This window comes from Taudactylus pleione, unplaced genomic scaffold (genome assembly GCF_031769625.1).
Source record: "Taudactylus pleione unplaced genomic scaffold, aTauple2 ptg000755l, whole genome shotgun sequence".
NCBI lineage: Eukaryota > Metazoa > Chordata > Amphibia > Anura > Myobatrachidae > Taudactylus > Taudactylus pleione.
Window position 1 is genome coordinate 2,144,896 of NW_028285157.1, and position 24,091 is coordinate 2,168,986.

The 24,091-nt window shown below is 42.1% G+C and overlaps 1 protein-coding gene across 2 annotated transcripts in view; it reads left to right on the forward strand.

Moving 5' to 3' along the window:
• Positions 1 to 24,091, forward strand: part of AHCYL1 (adenosylhomocysteinase like 1) — a 139,852-nt gene that overhangs the window by 26,314 nt on the left and 89,447 nt on the right. For both annotated transcript variants that reach the window (XM_088457307.1, XM_088457308.1), the window contains exons 3-5: positions 7,137 to 7,280; positions 7,419 to 7,519; positions 18,071 to 18,173. In XM_088457307.1, coding sequence (XP_088313433.1) covers positions 7,137 to 7,280; positions 7,419 to 7,519; positions 18,071 to 18,173 — 348 coding nt within the window. The remainder of the gene's footprint in view (positions 1 to 7,136; positions 7,281 to 7,418; positions 7,520 to 18,070; positions 18,174 to 24,091) is intronic.

Below are 24,091 nucleotides of genomic sequence, written 5' to 3' on the forward strand. Positions count from 1 at the left end.
CATTTTACAATGTTTTATTTTCTTACTCACATGTTTTTCCTTCATGTGCAGAAATTTTACTTGCTAGAAGTTTTTAACACACTAAACCATTGTGGTTAATTGCAAACTGCTTTTGTGTGTTTTATTTCTATATTTAGGATTTTTTCCTCATGTTACAGATTCCTGGATTTGACACAATTGTTTATCCCCTATTACATAACATTTGGGGTATGATTTAAAATAAAAACATAAAGATTCCTGTAAGAAATATTTAGCATAACATATACAATAGATGGTTACTGCCTTGACATCTATTGACTGTGTGTAATTATGTAAATTGTGATTATATTTTACTTAGGATAGGTATATTCAGTTATTTTAGGAGAACTAGGCTTTTTCAGCTGAAGAAACAGAATAATTAGTCGCACAAACAATAGTGTAATAAAGCCCAACAAATGCAAGCCTCAAAGCAGAAATAATAGAAGAAACACTTAGTGCTGTGTCCTTTTGGATCCTCAGAATTGGGCTGATATACTAGTGCAGACAATAGTGTCCATGTCAACCTTTTTCCTGTCTTGATGGATCTAAACACATCGGCCAAAAGGATGGGCTTGGTGAGGGAGGAGCATGGAGTGCAGGAGGCTTAGCTGAGCAGAGGAGCCATAATTACAAATATTACTGCAGTTCTACATGTAGAGGTTGTCTATTTATACTGAAATCCCTGGTCTGACCCGGAGGTTGGAACAGGGTATTCCCGAGACGGCGCCGTTCACACCGGAGCCGGATCTGCAGAGACCAGGCTTTTCCGGCGTTGAAGTGGACGCTTAGAGATGACGTCATCTCCAAGCACCACTGAAGCCGGCCAATCGATTGTGCCATTTACACTGCAGGGTTTCACAGGTTATTCCCGTGTTAAACCCTGCAAGTTACCTGTAACACAATGACAATTACACCATATTGTATCCATTACATGGAGCCAATGTCTTGCTGCAGCCATTTGTGTTAGTATCTGTTGCAGAGTTGAGGATTAGAGGTCCCCTGATTTCTCCAGCCTGGAAGTCAGAAATCATTCGATAATACTACAGTAGCTTCTATTTAGACCTCATGGGGCCCTAAGCAAGATACTAGTTTGGGGCCCCCCTCCCTTAAATAATACATAGCACTATACCTTGGCGTGTGCACAGTGCGATCAAGGTTCGTGTGCAGTCTACAGATTATCGCTCAGCCCATAATTATTAACTATTCAATATTAAATCAGATTGCACAACATAAAAATGACATAAATCAATCTATATTAGGGAGTAATTGAGAATTAGGCTGGCTATGCACTTGCACGATATCTGCCCGATTTGGCACTCCCGCGGTCGCATGCGATATCGTGTGATTGGCCATGCAGCACGGGCAATCACACGATATCGCATGCGGCGTCATATTGTTAATGAAGGACGGAACAAGTGATCATTCCGTTGTTCATTAAATTGTGTAGTGTGTACCGGCAATCATGCGATGTCCAGAGTGAAGGCAAAACCCCTGAACATCGGCACGATTGCCTGTCATTCAGGTGTGTACCCTACCTGGCTGGCTGCTGTGCTTCCCTGAGATCCGGGGCCTCTGCAGCTCTGCCTGTCCCTCTGGCCTCTGCGTGCTGCTGGTTTATGGTAGCAAGCCTGGCAGTGGCACTGTGCAGAGGCTGATGTGCATGCTTGGGCTGAGCCCTGGGGCGACCCAGGGGCAAACGCAGGATTTTCCTGGGTGGGTTTCTAGATATAAATATATAGACCAGGGGTCCGGCACTCACATTAGTTCGTTGCTGGGGTGCTTTCCAGGGGTGCTTTCCAGGGGTGCTTCTTCAGTGTCCCAAATTATAATTGTGGTGTCATCAAGTGATGAAAGGAAGGCACTCTCCAGACTTTGTAGAGTTTGCAATATTAATCAGTTTTATTAGGCATACCAAATTAATTTGCCAACGTTTTGGTTCTACTGAACCTTTATCAAGTCATCAATATTCATAACATCAGATAGTTTCACTTCATCCTCTAGGTGAATAGTTAGGCATGCCTCAGTGTGTAAATATATTTATAAAAAATCTGGGAGGCCATGCCTCCTCCCAAAGAGAGCCCTGAAAATACTGAACGTGATGTTGCCCACTTTAAAGAGGAACATTTGTCTTCCCTTAGGAGCTGTTCCAGGCCCCGGCCACATTCCATCTAATAGGCTCGGGTAATAAGTGCCTGCTCCATCTTCCCTCTTAGTCCCCCTGCTCCTGTCATCTAAGAACAGAGAACTGATCGGAATTTGGCATAAATAACATGAATCCATGGATTCATACTACTTTCTGTTAATGATTCAGAATGGTGGTGGTGTAGTGGTATGGAGAATATTTTCTTGGAACATATTAGGCCCCTTAATACCAATTGATGTTTTTTAAATACCACAACCTACCCATTCTCTGATGGCTGCTACTAACAGGTCAATTGCCTTATGACAAAGCGGATGTCCTGTAAAGCTGCTTCCACAAACATGACAAGGAGTTCACTATACTCTATTGGTTGAGGAGGAATGGGAGATGCAGAATGAGTATGTAGCCAACACATCTGCAGCAACTGCATGATTCTGTAATTTCATCATTTACCAGAATCTCTAAGAACTGTTTGCAGCACCTTGATGAATTTGTGTCACAATAATAGCAATGGCAAGCATGAATGCTGAAACGATTCAAAATATGGGCGTGGCTTGGCACAGAGTAGGCAGCATCTGGCCTTTTCTCCTGTGCCTGTCCTGTGTTACATTCTGTAATTCTGGCTGTCTTGGCACCTAAGTAGGGGTCACTCTCCTCCCTCCATGGCGTGTTGCAGTAGACATCTCAAGTGCCAGGTCCTCACTTGTGAGCTGCTTTTTTGTGCATCCCGATCCTCTGATGTTATGTGACCTCACTCCATTGTCTCCATCTTTCCTGCCATATTGCTATACCTGCCTCTGGTGGCCTGGTTACTCTATTGCTTCCTGTGTTGCTCCATCATGGGCAAATCCGCACATGCTGTATGTGCAGCAGCTAAACAGGCTGTTGCACCCACAGGCAAACTTTGCTTGCTCTTCTCAGTCCCCTGCAGACTGACCCCCGCCCCCCTTCAGGTGGTCATGCATCACCTCCACACACCTCTGATGTGGCTGACAGTACTCCTCCATCATTCTCTTCAACACTGCCTCAAAACAGAGTGTTACTAATAAGATTGGAGAATTTCAGGTTGATATTTCTCTGCTCAGGCTTAATCTCCAGAAAATTAAAGGGTGAGTCGGGGAGGCTGAGCATCGCATCTTATATAATGAAGACATTACCTCTCCTATGAAAACACAACTGGCCTTTCAAATGGCCGCAGTTTACAAGGTGTCTCATGGGCAAACTTCGGAGGAATATTCTAAAATTTGTGTGTCTCCCTGGTGGAGGCCAATACCACTCCTTGAGGACTGGCTTGTGTCCGCTTTTGGTAATGAAACCTTTACCACTCAGTTTGCAGTGGAGCATGTTGTCCTGTGTTTAGTTTGCCTGCAGGGTCCTCTCAAATTTGATAACCTCTTTTTACTCTGACTTTGCTTTGTATGTTCAAAAGACCTGTTCCCAATTCCTGTAGGTTAAAAAAAATCTTTGTGATTTTATCCAATACTCTATGCTCTTACCTGCTCGCCTGGGGGAGTTTTGTGATGGAACTACTCATTTCTTCAGCACCCTGAGAGAAGCAGAGGCCTGGCTTGAGCAACGTCATAGAATTCCTTGCTTAACTTACTGTTATGTGATGCACTCTGTGGTTTATTCCCCCAACAGTGTGCTTTTTGATCCTTTATATTATTTTGTTCACCATGTGCAGGACTCCGTTAGTTACTGGGATAGGCCTGTTTATTATAACTTTAGATTTCTCAAGCACTCTAGTTACAGTTTATACCCATTTTATGGGTGTGGGTGATATGTCGACATTCATCATGTATACAGTGACGAAATGTCGGCCTGTTAGAATGTCGACAGATCGCCCCTGGTGGCCCTGCAGTGACTAGCCTTACACCTGACTGCTGCAGCAAGTCCAGTATCGCTTATGGATCCCAGTGGTCATGTGACTGTGACTTTTGGTTCAGAGCTGTGATTCTCCAGCGTACTGGTATTACTCCCCTAACCCTAATCCTTACCCCTATCTCGCTCTCTAGCACCTAAGCGCAAACCTGTTCTACTTCTGACAATATTGACACATCTGCTGAACACTTTAACAATGTTGACATTGTCATGGCGACCATTTTATTACAACCCTATTTTACTGGTTCTTTTTTTTTCTGGTTAGCGTAGTGGCTTATTACAGCTTCTGCTCTGATAGGAATGTATCTAGGAAGACTAGTGTAGTTTTTTTTTTTGGGGGGGGGGTTGTTTAGGGAACCAGGTATGCCTAGGTTTGAGTTTAGGTACAGTATATATGGTGGGGGATTTGGAGGGAAGTTGTCTTGTTTCTGGTTGTATTTGTTTAATTTCTTAATATTGGCAGATGTCTTTTGTTGTTTTCATTTATTCTGTCCTGTTTGTTGGTTATGTAGCAGCTAGGTTACATATTTAGGTTGTCCAATCTCCTGTTCAATTTCACTACATAGAAACAGAATGTGATGGCAGATGAGAACCATTTGGCCCATCTAATATGCCCATTTAGGCTTAGCTTATTATGGTTAGTGGTTAGGGATTGGTTAGGAGTTTGGTTAAGGTAGGTTGTTAGGGAGTTAGGGTAGTTTGAGATTTGAAGTTAGGGGTTAGTGTTAAGGAGTCAGGCTATTACTGGAAGGGGTTTGTTAGAGTCGGGCAGTTAGGGTTGTTTGGGTGTTAGGGGTTAGCGTTAGGGAGTTAGGGTATTAGGGTTTGCAGTCTCTTAGGGTCAGGGGTTAAAGACGTTTGGGTGTTAGGGTATTACGTGGACAGATATGGCCAGGACACAGAAGTCTAGCTGGGGAGAGTATCCAGGATATGACTCCATAATATTCACAATATCCAGATCATGCTAGCATTTGCACACAGAGCTCTAAAGGTGGGTACACACCTGACAGTTATATCAGCAGAGCCGACGCGATATGTCTGTGAACAACATCGTTCAGACATATCGCTGGTACACACTGGCCGACAGGCACCCGATATATTGGCCAATCAATTGATCGCCCAATATATCTGCCAGTGTGTACCCAGCATAACAGTTTTGTTAGTGCATCTCTTTATCTTAACCATGTTCAGACATTACATAAACAATGACAATGATTTAGTTGATATTACCTGCTCTCAGATGTTGTTTAGTGTTTGTTCACCTGTTTTATTAACTAATGCAAATCACACTTTGGGGGGGAGTATTCATGAAAGCTTGGAAAGAGATAAATTTGTGAGAGATAAAGTGCCAACCAATCGTCTCATAACTGTAGATTTTCAAACACAGCCTGTACAGTGACCGTTAGGAGCTGATTGGTTGGTACTTTATCTCTCTCCAAGCTTTCAGGAATACCCCTTGTAATGTCCACACTTTGTATTTTCCATAACCAGCTGACCCTACTGATTCTAAAGAAATAGTAAGTCAGATTGGGATCCGGTCAATATCCTGGCAAAGGGGATGCTGGTGCTTAGAATACCGGCGCCAAAATCCCGACACCTGTCAGAATCTCGGCGCCGGCATCACGACTGATGGCATCCCGAAGGCAAGTAGCGGGGTTAGGGGTAGGGGATAGGGTTAGGCACTAGGGAGAGGGTTAGGGTTAGGCACTAGCAGTGAGGGTGAGGGTTAGGTTTAGGGTGCGGGGAGGGGGGAGGTTAGGTTTAGGCACTAGGGGGGAAGGTTAGGCTTAGGGGGAGGGTTAGAGGTAGGAAAAGGGTTAGGATACCTACCGACTGTATGTAGTCAAGTGAAATCCCGGCATGGGACTAATGAAAGGCATCGAAATACCGACAACTATCATTAGTACCATGCCGAAATCCCGACGCCCGGCTTACCAATCGTAGGTAAGCAAGGTGTCGGAAGTGGATAGCCACGGGGGGAGGGTTAGGTTTAGGGTCTCCTGGGGGCGCTTAGGGTTAGGTACCCCAGGAGGGTTAGGCTTAGGCTAGAGGAAGGGGGGGTTAGGGTCGGGCACCCTCGGGTGGAGGTTAGGTTCAGGCACAACCGGGAGGGTTACGGTATGAGGAGGGGGTTAGGTTTAGGCACCCCTGAGGGGAGGTTAGGGTTAGACACTAGGGGGGAGGACAGGGTTAGGCACCCATAAGGGAGGGTTAAGGTTAGGGATAGCCTTTATACTTGCCATGTGGGGATCTCCATATGCCGACCTTCCGGCGTCGGTATTTCATCCGCCGGGCTGACGTCCGACGGCATAACATACCGATTCCCCTACCGACAGGTATCTGTATCATTATCCTGTCAGCATGCCGGCGTCTGGATTATCACTGCTGGGATCCCGAGCACTGGCATCATGTACTCAACTCATCTGTTTATAACAAACTACAGCTGAACTCAAATGGTCAGCTGATCAAAGCAGATACATTGCACTGTGTTAGGTAAACACATGTTCAATAAACTATACTTCCCTCAAGAGCATCCCCAGAACAAGTAATACCAATTACAAGCAAGTCATGAAATCTCATACATTTAAATATACAGATGATTTTGCATGAGGGGAGTAGTAGTCATGTATGATAGAAATGGAAATCACATACCTTTTGATTAACTGTTATTCAAAGCACACTTTGTAATTTCCTCACTTCGCATTTTCCACAACCAGCTGACCCTACATCCCACTAGTATTATGGCTTTATGCCACATGGACCCAAATGGCATCTTCAGATACTGGTTATGTTATTTTTATACAACATGGGCATTCTATTATGATTGTTGTATCATTAGTTATCGCTTATCCATACCCACCGTACGGCTGGGCGATACCTATTTATTCAACTATTTCTGATTTTTACATTGTTACTTGCCATTCTTCATGTCTGTCATGTTTATTGTATGCTGTGTTACTTTATTTCTTTGTGGGTATAAGTCTTTAAACTCTTTAATGAAATTACAAAAGATTAAAAATTTTAGTTTTAATTTTTGCTGATTTCTATTTTGAATGTCATATATAGTTATATATGTATTTGATTTTTCTTCTGTTAGTTGCCTCTTACACAGACAGTTCAGATGATGAAATGTCCCCTCGAGACAAACAGCAAACCACCTCGAAAGGCAGTAGTGATTTTTGCGTCAAGAACATTAAACAAGCTGAGTTTGGCCGGAGGGAGATTGAGATTGCAGAGCAAGGTGACTGCTGATTTTCATGGAGAAGGGGTGAGGTCTGGGCACTGTGATCTCAATGTCCTACAGTGAGGTCAAGGAAGATTAATAATTCACTTTACGTACCTCTTTAGTAATATGTTTTATTATTTGTTATGTTCACAGAAATGACAGCTCTGATCTCCCTGAGGAAGAGGGCACAAGGAGAAAAGCCTCTAGCGGGAGCAAAGATAGTGGGATGCACACACATTACAGCACAGACTGGGGTTAGTACATGGGAGTGAATATGTTATATGATTGTTATTGCATATGTCAAATGTTTGGGATTAACATTGAATCTTTTCTATAGTCACATTACCATTGTTAAACTAATTAAACACAATACCTAAAAATTTTATTTGGTCTTGTTAAACATTCATTGTAGGTGTTTGGGAAACAACCAAGGACCATTTAGTTGAAAACGAGAAGTTTGTAAATGCACTCTGAAGAGACAGAGGTGCTGTGCACAATGTGTTTATATTTTCCATATACAGTCAGGTGCATAAATATTTGGACATTGACAGAATTTCATATTTTGGCCTCTATTCACCACCACAATGACTTTGAAATGAAACAAACAAGATGTGCTTTAACTGCAGACTTTCAGATTTAATTTGAGGGTAATTACATCCAAATCAGGTGAACAGTGTAGGAATTACAACGGTTTCTATATGTGCCTCCCACTTTTTAAGGGGCCAAAAGTAATGGGACTATCAACTCAAAAGCTATTTCATGGACAGGTGTGGGCTATTCCCTCGTATTTCATTATCAATTAAGCAGGTAAAAGGTCTGGAGTTGATTCTAGGTGTGACATTTGCATTTAAAATCAGTTGCTGTTGACTCTCAATATGAGATCCAAAGAGCTGTCACTATCAGTGAAGCAAGCCATCATTAGGTTGAAAAAGCGAAACAAACCCATCAGAGAGATAGCAAAAACATTAGGTGTGGTCAAATCAACTGTTTGGAACATTCTTAAAAAGAAAGAACGCACCGAAGAGCTCAGCAACACCAAAACAGCCGGAAGACCACGGAAAACAACTGTGGTGGATGACAGAAGAATTATTTCCCTGGTGAAGAAAAACCCCTTCACAACAGTTGTCTAAATCAAGAACACTCTCCAGGAGGTAGGTGTATGTGTGTCAAAGTCAACAATCAAGAGAAGACTTCACAAGAGTGAATATAGAGGGTTCACCACAAGATGTAAACCATTGGTGAGCCACAAAAACAGGAAGACCAGATTAGAGTTTGCCAAACAACATCTAAAAAAGCCATTACAGTTCTGGAACAACATCCTATGGACAGATGAGACAAAGATCAACTTGTACCAGAGTGATGGGAAGAGAAGAGTATGGAGAAGGAAAGGAACTGTTCATGATCCAAAACATACCACCTCATCGGTGAAGCATGGTGGTTGTAGTGTCATGGCGTGGGCATGTATGGCTGCCAATGGAATTAGTTCCCTTGTATATATTGATGATGTGACTGCTGACAAAAGCAGCAGAATGAATTCTGAAGTGTTTTGGGCAATATTATATGCTCATATTCAGTCAAATGCTTCAGAACTCATTGGACGGCGCTTCACGGTGCAGATGGACAATGACCCGAAGCATACTGCAAAAGCAACCAAAGAGTTTTTTAAGGCTAAAAAGTGGAATGTTATGCAATGGCCAAGTCAATCCCCTGACCTGAATCCGATTGAGCATGCATTTCACTTGATGAAGACAAAACTGAAGGGAAAATGCCCCAAGAACAAGCAGGAACTGAAGACATTTGCAGTAGAGGCCTGGCAGAGCATCACCAGGGATGAAACCCAGCGTCTGGTGATGTCTATGTGTTCCAGACTTCAGGCTCTAATTAAGGATTTGTAACAAAGTATTAAAAAGTGAAAGTTAGATTTAGGATTGTTTAGTTTGTCCCATTACTTTTGGCCCCTTAAAAAGTGGGAGGCACATATAGAAACCGTTGTAATTCCTGCACCATTCACCTGATTTGGATGTAATTACCCTCAAATTAAATCTGAAAGTCTGCAGTTAAAGCACATCTTGTTTGTTTCATTTCAAAGCCATTGTGGTGGTGAATAGAGGCCAAAATATGAAAATTCTATCAATGTCCCAATATTTATGCACCTGACTGTAACTAAAAACTGTTACCTGACTGGCTTTCCTTCTCACTTGGTATTTGAACTTTTGTAAAAAAAAAAGTGGTGAGAGGTTCCATAGCATAAAATTTGATATTATTGCTGTATAAAGAATATGAAATCATTCTCATCATTCCCCGTATCATTGTGGTTGTAATTGTTTTTAGACTGTCGGAAGAAACCCACCCATATACAGGGGGAACATACAAATTCCCTAGTTGGAATTAACCAATGACCCCATCGCTGTGAGACCACGAAGATAACCAAAATAAATAGCCAAAACTGTTCAAAATTAAACTTACAAACAAGCAGTGGAGAAAAGAAAACTCACCGGTTTTTATTGCCTTATTTAAATGCGCACCTTTTATTAAACACCTAAGTGTAATTCTTCATAAAGGAACTTCAAGTAATGCAGTTTAAAAAAAAAAAATAGATTTACTGGGTGCTTTGAGTTAAAAAAAATCTAGGACTAAAATTGCTGAGCTTTTCTTTCTGTGCTAAATTAGATCAATTATAATGTTCAGAGACTCGATCATGCTTCTCCCATGCACCCTATAAAGCAACGGGCAATGGGCCTGATTCAGCACGCTATCGGCCGATTGTTGCGTTCTGCGCATGCGTATGAATCTAAGTGCGCAAACCGACCATTGCGATCGGGACTATGCAGACCCATCGCAGAGTGATTGACAGGAAGTACCGTTTGGGGTTGGTGACGTGGGGTGTTCAGCGAAACGCAGGCATGTCAGTGCGTTTGAGCACTGTTGCAGGGACGTGCATGAATTATCCACTGTGATGCCATACGCAGCTTGGGCTCTCACTGCATGCGCTGAGGTTAGCAATTTCTGAGTGAGGTCACAGCTTGTATAAGTGCATGAGGCTGCGATGGTACTCGATGTTACCGATGGTTTTGCAGTCTTGCCAAGTATTACAGATGTGTGTAAGGGAAGGTGGGAGTCCTTATGTTGTGCTGCAACGGCATTGGGATTGCAATGGATTAGCATATCATTGCAGTGAGAACGTATGTGTAATCGCAGCCGCGTTCGCAGTTGCAATCCGTACTGAATCAGGCCCAATATCCCCACAAATTGTTCCCGCACTGGTTGCACATTTTATACTTTTATGTGGCATGGTCCGGTGCGGTGCAGTAGGGAAAATTCCATGGCAGAAACATTTCACCCATCGTCTGCCAGTAATAATGTTCTGTGTGGGTTATGCCTTGCCTCTGTACCCTGCTGGGTCTTGCTTCAGTTTTATGAAAAATGTTTTCTCCATTCCATAAGCCCATGGTGTTGGCTAGTTTATGCAGCAATATACTTCTGCAGTTATGGAGGAATGTGGCAATGTTTTGCATCTTCACGAAGGGGTTATAGAGGTGACCCATCAGAGGGATCACTTCATTGGCACATAACACCATAAAGTCTAGGCCTTTGAGTCTGGTGTTGTGAATTCTGGTCTTCAGATAGATGGACATATCCATATAGCTCCCCAGAGTGGAGACGTCATTGGTGTTCATTACCCTTTGTTCTTTGTCTTGAAAGTACATGGTGTCATTGTGCTTGTTCTGTAGGGTGACATACCTAGGTAATGATCACTGATCTTTAACCTCACAAAATGAATCCTTTTCCTTTATACAGTATGTATTGTATATCTGGGTCTGCTACAATGCATGAGAAAAATGTAACCATGGCCAAAAAGCAGATCTGACTAGATTTGTGATGGATTTGGCAAAGTCAGGCACGCTTGGACCGAGCAGTTGGATATTATAAGGCACAGTGAGATAACGGATAAACACTCTGGTATTGTCATCATCTGACCAGTTCCTCCAGCTGCCCTAATCTGATTCCAGTTCCAATTGATTATCTTTTTTTGGTCGTTACAAACTGCAACTTGCAGTTATTTGGGACCTTATAGGCTATCAGAAGTGCATTATGCACGGACACCTTTGGAGCAAAAGACCTTTACAGATAGATGGTTACTTATCCCACTATGGGGCATATTCAAATTGAGGCGAAAAGTCAGAGGTCGGACTTTTCGCCATCATCGCCGTTTTTTGCAGGGATAAAGTATCTGGCACGTAAAGTATTATCCTCGTATTCAATTAGGATCCGGCAAAAACGGCACCTGGTGGAAAGGTAAGTAGCGAAAAGTCCTGTCAGATTTTGGGGAAATCATGCTGTCACCCCCCAAAAGATGTTCTGACATGGAGGGTCACTATGGGTACCCCCAATTTGGCCTGCTGAAGGTATTTGGGGTTTTTAAATAGCCGCGGCAGGTGCATAAATGAGGCTTTATAAGAAGTGGTGTAGAATAGCACTTAGGTTTTTTTTTTTTTTTTTTAAATAACTAGTCCCATCAAATTTGGGGTACATGAAAATGGGTGCAAGCATATTTTTAAGTCCCTAAAGTAATTTTTTTTAATTCTTCAAAAATCCACCTGCCGCTACCACCCGCATTCTAGAAAACACCTGCCACATACTTGGGGACCCCCCTGAGTCAATTTCGCTAGTTTTAAAGCTTGTCCCCCAACATTTTTTTTGCCCCCAAAATGAAAGTATCTTTTTTGGGGTGTCCTAAGGTTTTTTTTTGTTTTTTTTTACGCACATTACATTAAGGGGACATTCCAAAGGCTGCAGGCTATTTTTTTTTTTTTTTTATTCTGCACCCCTAAACCCCAATTCTGCACTTTTTATCACCACCTAAACAGTGGTGAAAACTTATCCCCGTTTTTTAACAAAGACTTTTTGCACCTGCGAAAAGTCTTTGAAATTGAATATGGGGATAAGTCAAAATAGCGAAAATGACGTCATTGGCGATAAATTGTCGCTGATACGGACTTTACGCTTCAAATTGAGTATGGCCCTATATCCTGGATAGTTACCTGCAGAACCACTTGGCAAGCTCTAGTTGAAGCACAAATTAGATTAAGATGTCTCAGGATAAACTTAAATCATTTGGGATATTTTGGGATGCTTAATCCTGTATAAATGTGTACTCACAAGTAAATCCTTTTTTGCTTGGTCTGTACTGTCAGTGTAGTTATTTAATTCCCTGTTGATCTGAACCTGCAATTTGTGATGCCTTTGTTCATCTTCAAAAAGATTTTTTGCTGGACCAAACACATTTTAGATTGCCGAAACAGGAAAAAATAGGGTTTGTTGTTTACAAAGTAATTTATTTATTATGAGTTATTTATATAATGCACACAGTGGAGTTTACAACCTGTAATCTGTATTTTCCATCATATGGACAAGCACATTTAGGGGAGGGGCTCGTTGCTTTATGGTGGTATAAGATAGAGCTGCTCTTGTTTATGTGTTCCCAGTGTCTAGTACACTAATCACTAATCTATACTGCGATGAGTAATGAGATTGTCCCGAGCTTGGCATGCACTGTTTGATATGGTCCTTTGCACTTAGAGGACATTGCTACAGAACTCCAGATCAAAATAATTTACTTGAGCTGGTCTTTTCCGTTTTTAGGGATCTGGCTTTGTGATGGGGGCGCATATCTCACTGCCATGATTGGGGTTTCAGCAGTAGTCTCACTGAAGGTTCTAGTGCAGCTGCACCTGGTGCCATAAAAAACTCTGATTCTGAGTCGCACAATGCTGTGACCGTTTTAGCATCTTTTGCTGTAATCACTCATGATATGATAATGCTAGTAGCATCTGTGTCTGAATGTCCAAGGACGGAGACGTCCATTTTGAGAATCTTTAGATGTTGTAATACCGCTTGGTACGCCACCATGGGTAACACCATTGAAACTTAAACCAGCCCTATGGTAGTTGCAGATTTTCAGTTTTGCTTCCAATGTGAGTGGCTAAGCATCTGTGTACACAACCAATTCAGGAACACGTCTGCGACACGTCCATAAGACAGTCCATCTCTGTGCCTCTAAATAGTCACCTCCCAGGAATGCTTCACACATTGCAACTGTGCCTATGTGCATACACACTGTGGAACACATGAGACATATAAATTTTTAGGTATTTTCGTGTCCGTGCAGTAGCAAAAATATAATCAACTTTGTGAACATCGGCATTGTGTGCAACTCAGAATCAGCTCCCTGTGTGCTTCTTCCTTCAGGGCAATAGAGCAGGCTTACAGTTCCTGATTGGTCAATTTCTAGGCCAAGGTAGATGTAAATATCCGTTTTATTCAGCCCAGAGCCAATGCATTTGGGATAGGTGTCTGTTTGTTTTCTGTCCACTCTTTTAGCAAACCTTTACTTTAGTTTTCATTACATAACTTTTTGCTATGCATTTCAATATTATTGCTGCTTTAAATTTCCAGTTAAACCTTCCCAGCACCATAAATCTAGCATTTAGGGGTAAATTTTCTAAAATGAGAGTTTTTTGAAGTGAGTTTTAAAAGTGATGTTGCCATAACAACCAATCAGATTCTAGCTATTATCTTCTAGGAGGTGCTAGTTAAATGTTAAGTAGAATCTGATTGGTTGCTATGGGCAACATCACTTCTAAAACTCACTTCTAAAAACTCTCACTTTAGTAAATTTACCCCTTAGTCTTTGCTAAAGTCAAAAGTCGTTTGTACAGTATGAGGAGGGGACCTTATGAACTTGGCTGTCATGGCCACACTACTTACATCTACTACTAATGCATTTACTGGAAGTGCAAACATTTCTTTTTAGCATTCACTAATTTATAAAATTTTGCACATACTGGCATTGCACATTCCCACAAGAGAGCACATGCATATGCACCAATACAGATGTCGTAATTGGCACTTGTACTGTTACCACTGGAAAAGTGGAAGGGACATGTAACAGCCAGCAAAGTACAATAAGTGGTTGTTAATGCAGATCTGCAGAATAATGCAAAAGGGTCATTCCATGCCAAATCATCACAGCTTCCAACCTGACCATCTCCGATTTTCATGAAATTTGGTAGGATGGTAGACGGCATAAAGTATCTTTCATTTGTGAAATTTTAGCCCTCAGTGATACACGGTGTTCATGCTACAGGATTGCAAACATGACAAAAAATTAAAAATTTATGCTTGCAAGGTCAACTAAAACGAATATTAACTTTGGTTCTAATTGTGGTAGAACTATCTTTTTGGTCTTGTTTTGAAGCTAAGGGACTAGAGTTTTCATAAAATCTAATTTTATATTTAAATATTGACTTTTACATTTCAAGGTCAAATGATGTAACCTTTGACCCTTGTATATCTAAAAAAGTGTATTGATGCATCCACACGGTCAGATGTGTAAGATGAACGATTGAACGATTTCTGACTGCTTTAAAATGAATGGAATCGTCCAAATCTGACTGCAAACACATCAGATGTCAGATATCGTTATCTGACAAGCGGGAACGCGCATCGTTCATCTGACAAACATGCAAAATGTCAGATTTTCCTTCAGATATGAACGATTGAACGATTTTTAAAATCGTTATTGTACAGATCTGAAGGAAAATCTGACCGTGTGTATGCACCATATGTTTCATTTTTTCGGACTTAAAGTATGTTACACTTAAGTACCATCTCTCTTTGGTATAAGCTTAATTTTGGGAAGCCTTTGGGAACAAAAGTAGAAAAAAGTATTACGCATGGCAGTTGAACCCTTCTTGCACTAACCATGCAAGTTCAGACTTGTCTTGTAGTGTCTCTCTCTCTCTCTCTCTCTCTCTCTCTCTCTCTCTCTCTCTCTGTTCTTAGGATAACCATCAATGGTACAATATATGGTGAACCATCAATGGTTTGCACCACTCAGTCTGGCTACAGCTTCTGCATTGAGAACTAGTGATACAAGACATGCTTGACTCGGGAGGGGGCAGACAGGTTAGCACAGCTGGGGGGTCTTGGCGTGGCTACCTGCCACCCCCTTCCCCGGGAGAAGCAGGCAAGTCTCCTGGGGCACCCCGCCTCCTGTTTTATTTTTAATCAGCCAGCGACTTTGCCAGACACCCTTGAAGCAGTCGCCATCGAGTGGTGCAAACCATTGATGGTTCATCATAGATTGCTATTGTACCATTGATTGTTATCACTGATTGTGTCATCGATGGTGAACATAGATGGCCAGCCCTAAAACACAGAGAAAGACGCTACAAGACATGTCTGAACTTGCCAGTTGCATGGTTAGTGCAAGAAGGGTTCAACTGCTGCACTTCATTTTTTTTTTTTTTTTTTTTACTCCTGGTCCCAAAGGCTTCCCATAATGAAACTTATACCGAAGTGTAAAACATACTTTATGTGCAAAGAACATTAAACATACACTTTTTTTTTTAGATATTCAGGGTCAAAGGTCACATCATGTGACCTTGAAATGTAAAAGTCAATATTTAAATATAAAACATTTTTTTATGAGAACTCTGATCCCTTAGCTTCAAAACAAGACCAACGTTCCACCACATTTAGAGGCAGTTATGATTCATTTTAGTTGACCTTGCAAGCATAAATAAATTTTGTTTTACATGTTTGCAATCCTGTAGCATGAACACTGTGTATCACAGAGGGCTAAAATTTTATATATGAAAGCTACTTTATGCCATCTACCATCCAACCAAAATTCACGAAAATTTGAGACGGTCGGGTTGAAAAGTAATTTTTTTTGTGATGATTTGGCATGAAATCCTCTTTTGCACCTGCTACATGGCAGGTACAAATACACACTGATAATGATGATTTGGAGTAAGGCAGATGCTTATGTTGCCGATCTACGGCAATTTACGCCCATTTTGTGACCAACACTTTTCAGCCCCATCGAGTGTGAATCTGTTTTCAACTTTTCGTCAAGATGTTTAAGTATTTGTTGATTTAGCAAAATAAATTTAGACAATTTTGATATCATGCTTAACTCAAAAAACTTAATGATATTCAACCCCCTAAAGGTCAATAGATTGTCTGTATAACAAATGGCATGCAGATTTTCCAAACAGTATTTTAATTATGAACCATTTATTTTCAAACGTATTCATTATTCGTCTTCAGTTTGTATTTTTTAATTTTTATAAAGACTGAAAATTGCTGCTTGCATATGTATGTATTCATCCCTGTTCTGTGGAAGCTCCAAGTTTACGCAGATGAAAGATAATGCCCGAACAATTGTCTTTCAACTAGCCTATACTTGTAAATCATCAAAGTAGGTCAGCTTTTATGGATAAAAGACACCCTAATTCAAATAACATCGGTCATACTGTGAATCTGAAGGAAAGTTGTGAAAATAAAGACTAAGGATATTGTAAGAGAATTAAAGTTTTAGACATGCATAAGATAGGAAAAGACTGCAAAATAATATCCATGTGATTGGATATCCCAGTGAGCACTGTTGAATCAATTGTGGGAAAGGGATGTAGTCAGGATACCGGCGGGCGCTATCCTGCCCGACGATATCCTGACACTGACATCCCGACATGGTACTAAAGATAGGCGTCGAAATCCCAATCCCTATCATTAGTCCCACTACAAAATCCTGACACCCTGCATACCGAACGAAGGTAAGCCGGGTGTCTTAGCGTTTAGCCGTGTGGGTGGGGGGTTAGGTTTAGGGACCTCCGGGGGGACTTGGGGTTAGGCACTCCCCTGGGAAGGTTAGGGTAGGGAAAGGGGAGGGTTAGGCACCACTAGGGGGGGTTAGGGTTAGGCACCCTCCCCGGGAGGGTTAGGTTTAGGGTGTGGGGAGGGGGGGTTAGGTTTAGGCACTAGTGGGGGGAGGTTAGGGTTAGGCACCACTAAGGGAGGGTTAGGGTAGGGAGAAGAGAGGGTTAGGGTACTTACCTGCTGCAGTCGGCATTTCGATCTATCGGGCTGTCGGTATTTGATCCGGCGCTAGCCGCCGGCATTACAGACCGATTCCGTGAGAAAATGTAAGCTGCATCATACAACTCAGGCACTGCATAGACAAGACATTCCACCAAAGCTCAGCATAACAGCAAGAAGGAGACTTGTGAGGCAAGCCACAGAAATGCTAACTATGACTTTGCAGAAGCTGCAAAATTGACCGAGAGTGGTGTTGCAGATACAACATTCAACAATATCAAGAACTCCTGCATACAACTGGCCAGTATGGGAAGATGGCTGGAAAGAAGCCATTACTGAAGAAAAGCTACATGAAAGCATGTCTGGGGTTTGCCAGAAAACAGAGTGACCCAACTGAAACGTGGGATGATGTTTTGTGGTCAGATAACACAAGAATAAAGCTTTATGGTCCCATTTCAAAATTCAGGACAATGAGTGCAAACACAAGGTCAAAGCAAAACTGGTTTGGTTAACCAACAAAAAGGGAATATTCTACAATAGCCAAGTCAGTCCTGATCTCAGTCCAACTGATAATTTGTGGCACTATTTGAAACATGTAGTCCTATTGCATCATCCAGCCAACTTGGGTTGAATCATTATGCAAGCAGCATTCCTCAGTTTGTAATAGTTTTTTAAAACAATCTAATGTTATGAGTTCTGAGTTTGACAATTTACAGTCCTCTGATTTGTAATTAAAATACTGCGTGGAACAAAATGTTTGTGTCATTTTTAATAAAGACAAATCTGTCGACTTTTTAGGGGTTGATTTCTTTTGCAAGCCGCTGTACGTTACTGTATATGTCAGTGCTTTTAGTATTTGGGCTGTACCATTGTGTTTATATATGCTCCTTAGTAATTCATTTTCTTGGATATACCTTCAGGTGCTTATTGAGACTCTGTGTGCTCTTGGGGCTCAGTGTCGCTGGTCGGCATGTAATATCTACTCCACTCAGAATGAAGTGGCTGCTGCTTTGGCTGAGTCAGGTAAGTGATTTTATTCTGTTTAAGGTGTGTGTATATAAATTATTAAAATAAAAGGCAACTATGACTTTAATTTATGTTCCCGCTAGGCTATGTTTGCGGGGTGCCGCGCCCTGCCCGATTTTAAAAGGGCAAAATGCGCACTGCCCTTTTAGCGGCACCCCACTAAAGCAGCCTGTCCTGTGCTTTTCCCACCCACGGGTCACCGTGTCCCACAGGTGAGAAAGTTGCATGTGCACTGTATCTATTCACCATGAGAGGAGAGCTTGGGGGAAGCCCAGCACCTTCGTAAGTGCTGAGCAAGCCTCCCAAGTGTGACGAATTGGGGGGGTGGGGGGGGGGTCACTAGGACACGCCCCCTTCCAGGTCGGGCACACCCCGTTTTTGGGAGCATGCGTGCAGAGGATGCGCTACCTACGAGTCTGCACCCTGCCCGCATTCTAGCGGGAACACTACTTAATGTATACAAATGAGTTAATATTTCTGATGGATCAGGCCATTTGTTTGCAGCTAATGCTTTATACTATGCTAATTATGTTAATCATCTTGCCAGGGTGTTAATATATGTACTGGAATCAATAAACCTGAAATACAAGTTGCTCTATATAAAACAAACATTCACAAATAGAGGATATATGCTTAAATTTGAATGTATAAAAATAAATGTCCTGACTCAATGACTCATCAACGGCCAGCACAAACCCCTTGACCTAGAAGCATGAAATTCGGGAAGTATATTCCTTCCATGACCTAAGCACCTACTAAGCAGGCATCTTTCGAAATTCGAAGGGGTAAAATGTTTCCTTCCACTGTGCACGGTCCTGAATGACTGACTCATCAACGCCCAGATCTTACCCCTGGACCTGAAAACATGAAGTTGGGGAATACATTCTTTCCATGACCTAAGCACCCACTAAGCAGGAAAAAAGAGTAAAATGTTTCCTCTCGACCGAGGTGATTGGGTGACAAACAACATGGCCCAAGTGCTGCAGGACCGTAAGCTCATTTTGTAGAACGAGCGGTGGCTCCAGAGGTGGGGCTACCACGCAGTCCAATATTCAAATAGGGGAGCCACACCAACTGGCAGTGATGTTTGGCAGGATTTGGGGAGACAGTTGGTGTGGCTCCCCTATTTGAATATTGGACTGCGCTGCAGCCCCACCTCTGAAGCCACCACTGCTAAGGACTTAACACTTGCCTAGGTTTTTCTTTTTAGAAAATTCACTTGATTTGTATTTCAACATTGGAAACTTACCTTAATTTGGATTATAATACGGTACATTTGATTTGCGGTTTAGATTTGCAACATGACAATTGAGTGTTTGAATGTTTATGGGGAGATGGTGCCTCATACCATTGTCCCCATCACAGGGGAGAGAGCCTGCCTATTCTGGGTCCTCTCCTATCTCATGTATGATACTCAGTTAATGGCTACCTGGATGAAACCGGGCACATCAGCTAGTATTATATATTTCTCTTTTATCCATGGGGGAAACTCCCAAATACTCTGCCCCCTGCCCAAAGCAGCCAGTTTTTTCTTAGGGCCCAAATGTGTTGGGCACTTGCTCTGCTTGCTCTGGTAGCTGATTCCAAAAACTATCAACTTTTTTTTATTTCTTCTTTTGTAACCGGACGAGCTGCGGCCCAGTCTGCGGACACTTTGCAGGTAAACTTACAACTGATGATTCAGGTCCTGAAATCCCATAGTTGGCTCCTCAATTGGCGCAAGTCTAGTCTTGGACACTCACAGCCTGATTATGAGATGTATGCTTATGCCACTGCTCCAGCAATTGTGTACGCAACATTTTCTATCAGGATTTGTATTGCGACACCCATCGTCGGCTTCGCAAATCCAGTGACTTCTTACAATGATGCAGCATTGGTTGCAGAACAGTCCATTATCGGAGATCTGAGTAACACTAACTGAAATGTTGGAGCCATTTTTACTGAGTACTGGATCACAGTTGCATGGTCAGACATGCCCAGAAAATGGTTGTGACACGCCAGCATTTGAGTAATACCCACTGTTGCTACCCACAAACCGTCCTAGTCTGTCAATCACTTCGCAAATAAATTGGTAATGAAACTTGGTGCATGCGAAGTGCAACTCGTATGCATGCGCAAATCACAATTACACTGGTTAGCAAAATGTTTCTTACTTTTTGTCACAAGAGGGAATATAGGTGAATCTAATAGTAGTATTTTCTGTGCTGAATTCAAACATTGTTTAAGAATGTCTTTACCGCCTAATTATTTTGAGTGACACACAATGAGTGATTTTGAGTGATTTGCTGGGAAGAAATCCAGGTGTGAGTCCCAAGAAATGGATTTTTAAAGATGTTACATGGTTTTGTAAGATTTTAAAAGAATGGCTACGATTTCTTTGTAGTTGTCTGCCTTATGTTTCCCTAAAAGGTTCCGGCGAATATTATTGGAAGACTCCTATGCAGATTTTTTAGCGTGATTCAACTGACCGCCGAAACCCTCATCTTGAATCATTTCTCTTATTTGAGGTCCTACAAAAATCTCCTCTTTGATCTTTTGCATCACTGAACCTCTGGAATTTTTTTCATCCAAGTCCACTTTGATCCATTGCTTTAATAAAGTTCTTTATATGAGCAAGCTTTATATGGAATGGAGGAGATATTCTTTTTCCAGATCAACAAGGGGTGTACTGACAACATTCTACTTTCCTGGGGTTATTGATGTCCGCTTTGGATCTGTTATCCCACTCACAATGTAAACAACAGTATTTTGTGAAACCAAGTTGTAGTCCAAGGAAAGTGACCACAGAAATTCCATTTGTATTCTTCATATTTGATTTTATCCAGCCGGAGTTTCATGCTCTGATAGGTTTCTTTCATATCAGCAGCATGAGTTAGTGGTACTGATGGAAATTTATTTCCATTGTGGAGAAGCAGAGTTTCCAAGCTAATAGTAATTATAAATTTATACCATAATGTATATTCTTAAAGAGGGCGTAACTTTAAAACTATGTGTGATAAAAAAAGTTAAGATCATTTTTAAATCTCTGTTGAAAATACTTAAATAATACCACCTGTTGTGCCCTGTGGCTAAATCTTTGTTTACCAGTGTAATCGCTCAACTGCATAAACATCGGCATTGCGCCAGCCTCTGAATCAGACCCTCAGTCCCCAGGGACAAGATAGATTCCCTTGCAGACCATGGTGCGATCGCTTCTCTGGATGTGTCTGTACACCTATATTTCAGAGTTCTCTGCAAACTGGTCTCCATTTTTGACATTGTGGAATTCTCACAGTTCCACTCCAGGGCTTTCCAGTCAGAGCTCCTCGCCAAATGATACAGGTCACACTTTTAGGTTCTGTCCCAGTTCCTGACATTATCTCAGGAAATTAGTCACTCCTTTCTGTGGTGGTTGCAAGCCTCTCACTTGGACAAGGGGCATCCATTTTTGATTCAGGATTGGACCCTGCTTACGACAGACACAAGTCTCAGGGGTCCGGGAGCAGTCACTCTTAACTCGGCCTTCCAGGGATGGTGGACGATGCAGGAATCCTGGCGTCAACTTCCGGGGCGATCAATAAAGCCTTGTGCCAGACCAGATCCCTTCTCCGAGGCCCGTCCGATCGGACAACGCAACGCCAATTGCCAAATAAACTGTTCCTCTCAGCTCTGTTAGCAATCTACAGGGGTTGATTGAAAAGTAATGAGACTGCCTCTGTTTTTCTGTCCCATAGGTAGACGTGGCAACACTATGCTGGTTTTTGTGAAGCTTATACATCGATGTGTCTGAACCTGTGGTTGGACTGCTGTACTCTTCTCTGTTTGGTCACAAGATCTTTGTACGTTTTGTCATGGCAGATGAGGAAGAAGTGTCTGTGAGATTACGTCAGAGATGTGTGAATGAATCTTGTGTTAAACTTGGAAAAAAGCGGAAATGAAACTCATGAAATGAAGGAAAGCAAACAGTGGAGAAACAATTGGCCGTGCTGCAGTATTTCGGTATTTCGATGGTGGAGGCACTTCAAAGAAGGTAATACGTGAGTGACTGACGAAGCGCGTTCTGGGAAACCACCACAGTTACAGATGTCAACATTGCCAAAGCTGCGGAGATGTTGCAAAATGACAGAAGGTTAACGTTACGCAAATTTTCGGGTTCACTTGGCATCTCATTCGAACGGGTTCAGAATATTGTGACAAAGAAACTGAAAATCCATTGCGTGTGTGCCAGGAAGGTACTCAGAAATCTCACAGAAGAGCAGTTGCGATGACGAGTTGAATCGTGCAAGAACACCATTCGATGTCGAAGAGGATACTCGATTTCCTGACATCAATTGTGACGTGTGATGAATCGTGGATTCATCATTATGATGCGGAATCCAAACAACAGTCCAGTGTATGGAAACACGCAAATTTGTCTACGCCCCAAAAATTATGTGTAATTCCTTCGGCGAGTAAAGTCATGCCTCTGCTGTTGTTTGATGTGTTACAGCACTGGGTTCCCCGTGGACAGACATTTAATGGTGACTACTATGCAAACGTCCTGAAAACCTATTTGCATGGAGCCATGAGGAAGAAAAGACCAGTTTTGCTGAATAAAGTGTTTTTTGCACCAAAACAGTGCCCGTCCACATGTTGCTGTTGTTACATTGGCAGCACTGACTGAAATTAATGGGACAGCACTGGAACACCCTCCATATAGCCCGGACTTAGCGCCCTGTGAATTCTGGGCATTCCCAACCCTGATAACACAATTACGCGGAAAGATGTTCTCAACAGATGATGAAGTGATAAATGCCACAGCTGCAACACTAAAAGTGATGTCACAAAACAGTCTACTGCACGTCTTTGAATCATTGTTGGAACGCTGTCAAAAATGTATTGAATGTGAAGGACGCTACTTTGAAAAAGAAAAATGTTCAGTTCCTGGAGTCATCTGATTCTGAATAAAAAAAATCAGTCTCATTACTTTTCAATCAGCCCTCGTACGTCCCGGGAGTAAACAAGCCGTCAGTATGTCCCCCCAGAAGAATGGTTCCTCTATCCAGAGGTTTTCCATCAAATAGTGGACTGCTGTGGCCGCCCGTCCATAGACATGATGGCTTCCCACCAGAACCGTGATACGCAGAATGGTAGTTGTGGACCAATAAATTGATCAGTGCAACAGGTGCATGTATTGCTGGATACACACCTTTATGATCACTCGGCTAATCTGGTTAAACACTCCCGATAAGCCAAGAAGTTTGTATCCAGCTTGACCCCCTTTGACCCCTTACACACTGATCTAGAAACAGCTCAATGTGTATGTTCTTCTATGGGATTAGCAGATCGGCATCTAAAATATTAAACAGCACACAAGATGCAACCTCCTGACCCGACCATTGTGGGAGAGTTTTAAGCCATTTATCGGCTGACACAACCTGTATACACAACTGTACAATCATCGGCCCGACAATCGTGTAGGTGTATACCCAGATTAAAGAAGGGGTTAATCTAGTCTAGTAACAAAAAACAAATTTCCCCGGAACACCATAATGGATAGAGCAATACATTCTAGATGATAATAGTAATACAGAGATTTGCAAACATATGGTAAGCCACCAGCCACGGCACAGTGTTTCTGCTCTGATGGTTCTACTCTATATGATATCCTACTTTGGGTCATACACTTGTGTATTGAGGGCCAACTCACCTGAAAGCACCCAAAGTTCCTCTAATGTGGAGCTATAAGGATCAGCATACCCTCCAACTATTGATCCTACCCATGCCTCTCGAATAGTGATACACAGGATGGTAGTTGCTGAAAATTGGTCCCTCACAGGTGCATGTAAGGGTGGGGTTAAACTAGACTAGAAACAAACTGACAAATTGCTTCCAGAACCTTAAGCTGGCCTGATACTGCTCCGGGACTCGGGATCCGAAAGCTCTTCTGGTAGATG